This window comes from Typopeltis vanoorti, chromosome 16 (genome assembly GCF_054136105.1).
Source record: "Typopeltis vanoorti isolate ZY-2024b chromosome 16, IOZ_Tvanoo_1.0, whole genome shotgun sequence".
NCBI classification, from domain to species: Eukaryota; Metazoa; Arthropoda; class Arachnida; order Uropygi; family Thelyphonidae; genus Typopeltis; species Typopeltis vanoorti.
This window is the reverse complement of record NC_143564.1, coordinates 43228351-43240555: the sequence shown is the minus strand read 5'-3', so window position 1 is coordinate 43240555 and position 12205 is coordinate 43228351. Positions and strand designations below refer to the sequence as shown.

At 35.7% G+C, this 12205-nt stretch overlaps 1 protein-coding gene across 3 annotated transcripts in view; it reads right to left on the bottom strand.

The window, feature by feature from the left end:
• LOC150097976 (protein phosphatase methylesterase 1) overlaps window positions 1–12205 on the bottom strand; it is a 371474-nt gene that overhangs the window by 338673 nt on the left and 20596 nt on the right. For all 3 annotated transcript variants that reach the window (XR_016549609.1, XM_090406577.1, XM_090406576.1), the window contains exon 2: window positions 9309–9411. Coding sequence is in view for 2 of the 3 variants with exons in the window: in XM_090406576.1 (XP_090262702.1) it covers window positions 9309–9411 (103 nt within the window). In the remaining variant the exon portion in view is untranslated. The remainder of the gene's footprint in view (window positions 1–9308; window positions 9412–12205) is intronic.

Genomic DNA, 12205 nt, shown 5'->3' with positions numbered 1-12205 from the left:
CCTGGTTGGCCCAGTGGTTAGCATATCCACTCTCCCGCCAAAAGGCTGCGGGTTCGAATCCTGCTATGGGCATGGATGTTTGTGATGTCTGTGGAAAGACTAGTGGTGATGGGCAGTAGATGCCATTTGTGTAAATGATGCGATTCACTGTAGTTGGTGAAGATGGAGAGTTGTAGAGTAGGTGCCCTCCCTCGATGAGTCTTTGGACTCCTTGGAGGTGTCCAAGGAGTCCAATAACACATAATAATAATAATAATAAATATATATTAAATTTCACTGAATTACCTTCAGGCAGAAATCCATTATTCACTGCTAAAATCTTACTCAGAGGAAAAAATACTTCAAGTTTTTCTTCAATATTTATGGAGCATAGAAGTGAAGACAACAAAGGATGCTTTAGCAAAGATGAGACATTTATTCTTCTCAAACACAAATATGTTAATATAAAAAATATCTGTAAAAATGTATTTACAGTATTGCTCTTTATGCAACTGAAACAGACTTTGTCTAAACAAAGCATCAGAATGGAAGCATGTCAATTATGGTGATAAAAAATTAAACAAATCAAAAAAAAAAAAAAATCACCAATGAAGAAATACTCACATGAATAAGAAAAGAAGAAAATATCATTAGGGCAATGGAAAATAGAAGAGGGAAAATGGATTGGACATCTTCTGAGGCAAAGCAATTTCTTGAAGATGATTTCTGAAGGGAAAGTGATGGGTAACGGTATGGAAGGCATGGCAGAAATTTCTGGAACAACTGATTAAGAAGTCAATCACTTGAAAACCCAAATGAAAAGGATGATAATGTATAGGAGTGAATAGTAGCAGAAGCATGCTTTCTCATTACTTCCAAGAGGAGTCCTTTAATTATACACTCACACATACTTCACATGAGACATTAATTTGAATGAAACTTATGTAGTAATCAGCCACTTTCACTTATAAGAGACTGGCTCCTTTGCTATTTCAAATATGTATAACAATTCACTATGCAGCTGACACGTATTTTCTATTAGTGAAGTAAAATATTTTTTTAATTAAATTTGTTTGGACTACTTCACATTTTCAGATAATTAAGAATATAATTTCTTGGTAACTTTATCTTATAGTTTAACCAAGTGAAAATACTTTCAATACCCAAGCATACGCAAAGTTTTTGCAGAAAAATGCTTTTTCTTCATGATTCGTCTATTTGTATACAGAAGGTGTTGACTTCATATCAGTTATCAACTGAGATTAGGTTTGACCTTTACTGAGATCTCATCAGTGGGAGCTAGATCCAGAAAGATAGTAAGGACAAATCAATGCAGAAGTTATATATACACACACACACACACACAGGTAGCCCTCGTATAACGTGGATGTTAGGTTCCATAGAAATGCCACGTTATATAAATCGTGTTATGCAAGACTCAGATCATATAGAAAAAGTAGAGTTAGGTTCCAAAATCGTTTTTTTTTTTTTAAATTATATAAACAACAATGAGATATCCAACAAAAAAATATTTTTATTTAATTCAGGTAGTTCATGTAAGTTATAAAAATATATAAATTATGAAACAAATGCATAGTATAAAATTATAAAAATTACAAATTGTACATAAACTTCATTGCACATAATGCATAAAATGTTTTAGGCAAAATAAAATAAAGTGCATATTTTAATCTTTCATAGCACAAGGATTTGAGGATAGGTTAATAAACATTGGTTTTGTCATGTAATCACCCGATGCTTTACTACAAAACAGTAGAGTAATTCTATCTTTAGAAACTTTGAATCCAGGAGCTGATCTTTCATTTTTCGAAATATAGGTGCGTTTTTGCATTTTTTTCCAATATAACCTGGATTCATCCGCATTGAACACCTGGTGTGCATCATAAATGTTCATAAACTGTGAGAGCTTTTTGTTTAATAAGATTTCCATCCAAAGGAATTTTCTTTCGAGTGCAATCTTCTATCCATATCATTAGAGATGTCTCCATTTTTCCCATTAGAATATCACGTACACGAGCAACGTGCTTTGCACTTACCATTGACCCCGCAATAAACACTTTCTCGGATTTTATGTTCATTTTGTTTGTTCGAATTGTTGATTCATTTAAATTCAAAGTCCTTGCAACGGCTCTTGGTTTTTCTCCATTTTTTAACCAATCCAAGATTTTAATTTCTTCTTTGAGAGAAATAAGTTTTCTTTTCAATGTTAGTTTTTTGCTTTCGTTGCAGTTTGTGGCCATTACTACAAAAATATTTTTTTACATAAAAAAAGCATTACATATTAATTATGTATGTAACTCATATACATAAAGTGCTCAGCTTGAGATTAACACACTTATGATTTTAATGTGCTTTCATGGCAGAAAACGAAGACAATTTTCAACAATAAACTCTTGATACGGTTAACAATTGACGTACATGTGTACTAAAGGGTATTTCCCGTAATATAAATTCGCTACTTATAACTACATGGGAGATATGGGCAGATGCAAATTTAACAAATATAAAATTTGATTTTCAAGCCACACGGTGAAAAACATATGAAAACATATAAAGGGTTACAACAATTTGTAGACCATGTTTTAATCTCAATCGTTTTATATAAGTACCTCGTTGAACAAGGATTACTACAAATTGTAGACAGTTTTATATTGAAACCATGTTGTATAAGTACTGCATTATACAAGGGTTACCTGCATATATATATTTTATATACAAGTAGTAAAATGATGTATCACCTTATTATTAAATACTCAGGATCAGAGATAGTATTAGAAAGTTTCATCTCTGGATGATATGAAGTGCATTATACTTGACAAGAAATGATATTCTTATTTTAATCTCCTTTACTCAAGCATAAGCAAACAAGATCTGCAATAAAGTATCTACACAACTAGCCCACTTGTATGCAGAATATAACTGTTTATCAAGTATAACATGCTTTGTAACCTAGTGATAAAATCTTCTTCAACTAACTCTAATCCAGATTATCTAATAATATGGTGACACATCATTTTACTACTCACATACAGAAAATATATGATCTCTGCATTGATTTAACATTGGCATCTTCTGGGTCTAGCTCCCACTGATAAGGCCTCAATAGAGGTCAAAAATAGTCTATATAGCGAAATTTTTAATCTTTCTTGTCTTGCACCCAAGAAAAATAGCCCTGGATTTGAAACCTTATGCAAATTTAAATTTACAAATCCAAAACAGAAAAGTGTTGAATTTTTTATAATTTATAATTTTAGTAAAATAAGTATTATATCATAATATAGATTATAGACAATGATTAAAATCAGACCAAATAACAGAAATCATCACAGGAATGAAGGCTTTCATTCCTCACTCCACTCCAAACACTCAGCCACCATCCAAGCCTTGGTTCTTAAAAAAGTGTGCCAAAAGGGAAAAAACATCTCACTTCTGGTTACCACGAATGGCTCAAGACCAAAAATCCAGCTGTCCACTCTGCAGCTTGCAACAGCTGTAAAAGAATCATCACCAAGTCAGATTTTGAAAGGGCCAAATGCTGCAAACTCGTCTCCTGCCAAATGGCAGTTGCTCCTTCTGATCGCTTGCCAAGGCCATTGGGTGCAACATCTGCCCATCCAGGCTTCCACCACTCTCACATTCAGATGGTACTATAGTTACCTCACTTAAAGACAAGGCCAATTTACTGGCATCGTTTTCTCTTTCAATTCCTGCATTGAAGACTGGAGCAAAGTTCCCTCCACTCTACCAAGAACGGCTCCCTTCATGTTGCCCATAGTCTTCCAACAAAAAGAAATCCGAAGAATCCAAAATAACCTGGACTCAAGGTATCTGCTCCTGATGGTATCTCATCTATTGTGTTTAAAATTGGTGCTCCAGAACTAACACCTCTCCTGCATTGCCTCTTCAATCTATCCTATTCAACTGGCATCTATCCTACAACATGTCCACATGCAACCCATCGCAAAGAAAAGTGATAAAAGTGAACCAATGAACTACCGTCCAATTGCTCTCACTTCTGTTCTCTCTAAAGCTAAGAAAGTCATCAACAACCAACTCTTGAACCACCCAGAGTCACACCAACTAATCAGTGACAGCAGTATGGATTCCACCACTCACAATCCATAGATGATCTTTTTGCTTTCACCACTCACCTCTGGTCTCAAGTTATGGAGAAATTTCGGGAAACTCACGCGGTTGACCTCAACATTTCAAAGGCATTCAATTGGGTTTGGAAGAGGGGACCTACATAACAAACTGCCATCCTATGGGCTGCCTTCCTTACTCTGCAACTGGATCAACTTTCTCACTGACTGCTCATTATATGTCATGGTGGACTGTTTATTCTCCTCAGATTTCCCCACCAATGCAGAAGTTCAGCAGGGTTCTGTTCTTTCACCCACTCTCTTCCTTTTATATATAAACGACCTACTTTCTCAGACTTCCAATCCTATCCAGCTTTGCTGACAACAGTACACTCTATTCCTCCTTTTCATTTGACAAGCCTTGTAGTGCTCAAATATTAGAATCCTCAAGATCTACTATGACTAGCAATCTGAACTCAGATCTCAGTGGGAAGGACAACCTCATAAACTTCAATGCCACCAAAACTCAGTCCTGTCTTATCTCTCACAGGAAAGAGCTCGCATGCCTCCCCCCTTACCTTCAGTAATACTGAGATATCCAAGCACAATCAGATTTCTAATCTTGGACTGACTTACACCTCAGATCTTTCCAGGCACAACACAACCGCATTTCAACTATAGTATCTGCAGCCACTAAAAAACTTGGTGTACTTTACTGCACAAGACACTGCTTCACACCTTCACAGCAATTAACTCTATACAAAGCCGAAATCCTCTCTAAGATTGCTCAATTCTGTCCAGAAGAGGGTAATCACGCTATTTAATGATCCTTTCTCAGATGTTCAGTTTTTGCCTTGTGCCTCTTCTACAGATACTTTCATGGATAGTGCTCTGCTGAATTGGCCACTGTTATTCCTCCACTCTCCTCCAAAATCATTAAAACAAGAGCCACTGTTAACAACACCTTTTTACAGTCCATCTTGAAACTCACTCCAAGGTGTATATATATATATAAACTGGTAAACAGATCGATTGGGCTCACTCCTGAAACAATACAAAGTGAGAACAGTTGAAAATTTTCAGGATAAAGTCTCCAATTTCCTCAGACAAATTAAGGACTATCAGGATCCTCTCTCCTTCCCAGGTAATTTTTACAGTATCCCACTATCTAAGTGGAATTCAGTGCTCTGGACAAATAGGATGGACCACCATTACCAAGAGAAAAGAACATAAAAAATATATTCGGTATGGACAACCAAAAAAGTGAACTAGCTCATCATGCCTTAGATGAAGAGTATTTCATCAGGTGGGAAAAAAAATAGCTCCCAGTTTAAATCACAGACTGTTCTCAGAAATGGCTCACATGCTACAAACCCACTGAACTCTAAAAGAGATTATGGTATAATTCTACATAAGTTTTGTTGTATTGCCCTATCCACTCATCAACAATAATCACGAAACACGAATCTCCCAGAAACATCACCACAGAGAATGCCACTGTCGCTTTACATGCATGTGAATGTCCTTGTTTTGGAAATTATTATAATTCTAATCTCCACTAAGTGCACAGCTTAAAAATGCTTTTGATAATGCCAATATAAGCTGGAGAAATGTTAGGTTGTAAATACTTAATGTAGTTATTGAACTGATTATTTCATTTCCATCTCTATGTGGTTTATTTCAGAAATATCAACGTGAATTTCAATCCTTTTGCCCCACTTACTCTCACAGAAAACAAACTGTGAGCCCATTCTCATTCACCGTACCTCAAAGTATCACTACAGAAACCTTCTGTGTCTTTTTCATTCGATCCACTTTCACTCTTCCACCTTTACCAAATGCATAATCTCCTGCTGGATGCAATTTAGTCTCTCACCATAACCAACCCTACTTTCAATTCTTGAAGAATTGAAAGTGTGACATAAGAAGAAGGTGTGACGTGAGTGAGTTCAGCAGTGAGAGCAATGTCATTGGAACAAATCGCTCGAGCTCTGTGGGTTAGTGTTTTTAGAATACCATACTGTTGAAATGGGTGATGGAGTGATTGTTTGTGTAAATATCTTCCCATGTGTGAGTTTTCTATAAACAGAATGATAAGGAACCATCTGGAAGACGTGTGATTAGTGTATCCAGAAAGGGCCGACAGCCATTAGCTGTCGGCCCTTTCTAGTTCCATGGTAAAGTTTCTGGTTTCTTCCAGTTCCATGATAAAGTGGATTTTTGGGTGTTGACTATTTAAATGTGCTAAGAATGCATCTAATGTGTCTGGGCCATGTGGCCAAATAGCAAGCACATCATCAACATAGCATAGCCAAGATTTGGTTTGAGAGTGGCTGTACTGATAGCTAGCTTTTCCAAGTGTACTATGTAGAAGTTGGTTAAGAGATTGTCCTGGGAATAAACAGAAGCCTTGAAACATGTTCCAAACCTCAACAAGTATGGCTATATAAATTTGCCAAAGATTTGGGAGACAGCCATCTTAAAACCTAACTAATACCTGCTTTCCCTCTGTTTTTTTTTCCCCAACATAGATGGCACCTAATTAGGACTTTAGTCTTTGTGTTGTACGTTACAATTGCTCAAACTGGTCCCATTGTTATACCGGATTGTTGTTGTCTTGCATACTGTGACAAACTGTTTTTGTGCTCTGAAGATGCTGGATAGAATACCAGCAAAATTATTATTATCTGAGACCGGAGTCAAGGACTCATCGAGGGAGGCTGTAAATTACCCAACCCAGCTATCATACCTTCCCTTAAATTCAAATATCAGCAATAGGTTAATAAATAGTTATTTTCTTATCAGTCTGTGTTCTCATCTATACCACTAAAATTGATCAACATGTACGACAAACACATAAGCCTTCCCACACGTTTACCAATGTAGAAATATATTTTTCTTATTTCTGCATCTCAAAATTATACTTTTATAATGAATTGCATTAAGTCATCCTTCGTATCACAATTTAATTTTCCAAGTCTCTTTTTCACTATAACTGACAAATTTTCTATTGAGTTAATATCAGGAAAGTTAACTGCTCACTGAAGCAATTGAATGTTGCAATTGTGTTGTACGTTACAATTGCTCAAACTGGTCCCATTGTTATACCGGATTGTTGTTGTCTTGCATACTGTGACAAACTGTTTTTGTGCTCTGAAGATGCTGGATAGAATACCAGCAAAATTATTATTATTATTATTATTATCTGAGACCGGAGTCAAGGACTCATCGAGGGAGGCTGTAAATTACCCAACCCAGCTATCATACCTTCCCTTAAATTCAAATATCAGCAATAGGTTAATAAATAGTTATTTTCTTATCAGTCTGTGTTCTCATCTATACCACTAAAATTGATCAACATGTACGACAAACACATAAGCCTTCCCACACGTTTACCAATGTAGAAATATATTTTTCTTATTTCTGCATCTCAAAATTATACTTTTATAATGAATTGCATTAAGTCATCCTTCGTATCACAATTTAATTTTCCAAGTCTCTTTTTCACTATAACTGACAAATTTTCTATTGAGTTAATATCAGGAAAGTTAACTGCTCACTGAAGCAATTGAATGTTGTAATTTTTGAGGAACTCTCACTTTTTTTTTTTTTTTGAAATGAGGCATGGAGCAAGATCCTGTTGGAAAATGAATTCTTTGTCTTTCTGGATCCATATGACCATTCTTTTCTCCAATATCTTTATGTATTGGTCACTTTTCATCATACCATCCACAAGCACAAGTGATCCTGAACTGTCATGTGTAAAACAACACCAGAACATCTTTTTAGCTAGGTGTTTAGGAACTTGTTGAAGGTTGGTGATAGAAGTCTTCTTAGCTGCTGATTTGCAATACTGCTGATACTCACTCTCCTTGGACAAAGAATTGCTCTTATCTGAGAATATGACATTCTTCCACATCTCAACAGTCAAATCTTTGTACATTTTTGCCCATTTGAGCCTCTTTTTTGGCATAGCCTTCATCAACAGTTGTTTCTTTTTCAGTCTGTGGGCAGTCATCCCTGCTTCCAACAATCTTCAACCAACTGTCATGTCAGAAACATTAATCCCACTAGCTGCAAGTCTCTAAGTCTACAGCAGACAATCTTGGATTCATTTTGTTTTTCCTAACTAGTAAACAATCTTGGGTAAGTGTAGTTTTCCTTTTTCATCCACATTTTCCTTTTCTGTCAGGAGAAAAAGTACCTGTCTCCCAAAACCTCTTTAAAATTGCATTGCCAGCATCCAAACTAACACTAAACTCATTGGCAATTTGTCTGAGTCATGAGTGTGCTAAGAAAGAGTGCATATTTTTGAATGCTTTCTTGGAGATGTAGCCATTTTATAGCTACACAAAATGAATAAAACACTACAAATGTCAACTTACTTACACTATTAAAAGCGCACAAAACTATTAATAAACATCATAGAGACAGTTAAAACATGCAACACTCAACAAAAATAATGAACTAAAACGAAAACTACAAATGGTAAACCAAAACTTGAGGGAAATTTGGCTTGTTGGGCCAAATTTCCCTCAAGGTACTATACATACACAGATGGCTATACAACTTGGTGATGTCAAGTAGTCAAGTATTGTTTCATTAAGATCATTTTCAAAATGAGTGATGCAAAAGATTTTGGATAAAGTTGTTTTAATCTCAATAATCTCAATTAATCTCAATCACTTTTGAGATTTCTAAACTGTCAAACAGTCATCATCACGAAAAAAAATCGATTATTACCGCATTCAAAGAAGTTAAGTAGGTCTGGCCAAACATCAAAGCATGATGAATGTTTCCATCATCTATAAAAGAGTTTGTAGACAAAACAGCAGACACAATACCAACTGATATTCACACATCAATGAGAAGTAAGAAAGGCAGGCTGGCAATTTTAATATTTAGGAAGGCACTGTTATTTCTATTTTATTCTTTTTATATATATATTCAACCTGTGTTTCTAAATTATATAAATATTTTAACATTAGATCTAACAGGAACACTTCCATGCAAAAAAAGTACAATAATAAATTATTAGTACCGTCAATTTTCACTATAACAAAACTACTAAAAAAGTTCGAGGCAAACCATTGTAGCATCAATGCTATTTTTAAAAGAAATTTGCTCTAGCAAACTTGTTTTTTTTACTATAATAAATCATTCCTTCTGTCCCTCCAGATTCATTATAGTGAGACTTGACAGGTGCAATTAAATATGTGAGGATACATTGCCATCTGACACAGTTACATCTTTTGCCTCTTGAAAATACTTGTCCCAAGAAAGTGGTGTATAATCTCGTTTACGATTCATTCCCTTTCTACCTCCAAATCTAAAATAATAAAAGATTTCATGGAAAAAACTTTCATCACTCAAAGAAAATAAATCATAAACTTGAAAATATTAAATGAGTAATGACCTTAAAATAAAAACATAATATTTGTTATATATAACAGAAAACATGTATAGTGAGTGAGGACCATCATATCAGTATTCTCCCTCCCTTAAAAAAAGAATATAAACTTGTAAGTTTTGACGGTTCATGGATAGATAAATAAAAGTTTGAAAGGCAGAAAACCAGGGCAAGATATTAAGTTACTTTAATTTAAAGAACACAACATTTCATACTAATTAGAGAATTTCTTCAGGTGTAAAAGCTAAAACTAGTAGACAAACAGTAAAAATTAACAAAGGTGACAACTACTATGTAGTAACAAGTCTGATGATTTTAAAAATATTTCTAATGGTGTGTTGCATTGTTAAGCACATTGTGCACCTATTTAAATCATTCTGCAAGCTCTGTACATCACCTTAACTAATACTTTATCAACTTTGTATCATCAGTGTACAGCATTGGGCAGATGAGGGTAATGTTATCTGTGAGAATCAACATGGATTTGTGAAAGGACGCTCTTGTTTTAGCAATATGCTAGCCTTTTATAATAAAGTTACAAGAGCATTAGATGAGGGAAAGGCATATACTGCAATTTTCTTAGACTTGGCGAAGGCATTTGACAGGGTGCCACATGATAAGCTGATATTTAAGTTGCAGCACATGGGTCTGGATGTCAGATTGGTCAACTGGATTCAGGATTGGCTGTCTGATAGGTATCAGAGAGTTGTGTATGGTGGAGCAGTTTCCAGGAGGCAGAGGGTTACAAGTGGGGTCCCACAGGGCTCAGTACTAGGACCTATATTGTTTAACCTTTATATCAATGACATAGTCAGTGGATTGCAGGGGGATATTCAGTTGTTTGCGGATGATGCGAAGCTGGGAAGGATTATTAGTAATAGCGCAGATGTGGTAGCCCTGCAAGAGGATTTAAATAAGCTAGATAGATGGGCAAACGAATGGGGGTGTCAGTTTAATGCAGCAAAATGTAAGGTCTTGAGGTTTGGGAAACATCGATGGGATGCTGCATACTCTATGGGAGGAGTTATACTGGAGGAAGTAGGGGAGACAAGAGATCTGGGGTTGATGATTGACAGAAACCTGAAGTTTAGGGGACATATTGCAAAGGTAGTGAAGGTAACACAGAGGATTGCTGCTATTATGAGAAGGACACTGACCTGCAGAGATAAGAGGGTTATCATTCCGTTGTATAAGTCTCTGATCAGACCACACTTGGACTATTGTTCTCAGATTTGGTCCCCAGGATTTGAAGGGGATAAATTAACTGTGGAAAGGATACAAAGACGGATGACAAAGATGGTTTCAGGACTGTACAAGGATAGTTATGAGGATCGGCTGAGAGAATGTGGACTGCAGAGTTTGGCGGATAGAAGAAGGAGAGGTGATATGATTGAGACTTTTAAACTGTTGAGAGGTGGTTACAGGGTTGACACTGGGGAGTTCTTTCGCTTGGTTGATCAGCGGGAAGGAGTGATGACAAGAGGCCATCCCTGGAAGTTACGAAAGGAAACTGTGAGCAAGAGGGTAAGGAGTGGTTTCTTTGTGTGGAGGGTGGTTGAGCCGTGGAATGCATTGCCTGATGGAGTGGTGGGAGCGAGAACGGTCAGTGACTTTAAAGAGTGGTATGATAAACTTTGTGTTTCTCAGGGGGGGATCTCCCCTCGATGAGTCTTGACAGACTTTATGTCTTAGGAAGGACCTCCCTCGATGAGTCTTTTGACTCCTTGGAGGCCTGAATAATAATAATAATAATAATAATAATAATAATAATAATAATCAACAAACAACTGAATATCTCCCTTCAAATTATTTCCTATATCATTTATGTACAAATTAAACAGCAGTGGTTCAAGCACAGAACCCTGCAGCATACCACTATTCACTTGCCTTCCCCTGGATTCTGCTCCTCAGTATACTACTTTTTGGTATCTATCCATCTGCATCCTTTAATCCATTTCACCAGTATCATATCCATTCCCATTTGTTGCAGTTTGTATAACAGAATTTCATGTAGCATTAAATCAGAGTAACTATTTAGCATTTGAAACAATCACAAAATCAGAACATTCATTAATTAAGAAATATGGTGATAAGGTTACTGAATGCTGTTTTTAGTTTTTATAAAACACTTAAGGAGATGAGCTGGCATATGCTACTCTGCAGCAGTATATTGGCATATAGAGCTGCAGCCCAGTGAGGGAAAGCTCACTGAAGTGGTTACACCAGGTGCCTCACAGGAGTCTTACTGATGAGGGATGGAAATATTAACATTTTGCCTCTCTAATGAAAACCAATATATGGTGAACATGTCAAAAATGGCATCTGAAGGTTAAGGTACATCAGAAGATTATATCCCTTGCAGAGTTACATAACATTAAATTATCCATCCAATTAACTAATTTTTCTAACCTAATATCCAAAAACCGATTATTCTGGTACTATTTGTATTTACTATCTGAATGCTGAATACCCATCTTAACAGCCAATCGATTATTCTTCCAAATATCCAATCACTTCTCCCTCCCCCCTTACACACACTGAAAACTCCTGTATTTCTATTTCATGCATATTAAGTATGAAATCAAGCATTTAAAAAAATTAATATAATCACAGTATGTCAGAGAGAAATAAATTAACCACAATATCATTTGCAATATATCATTTGCAATATATATATATTAAAATTTTTGCAAATATTCTTTTATATAAAATT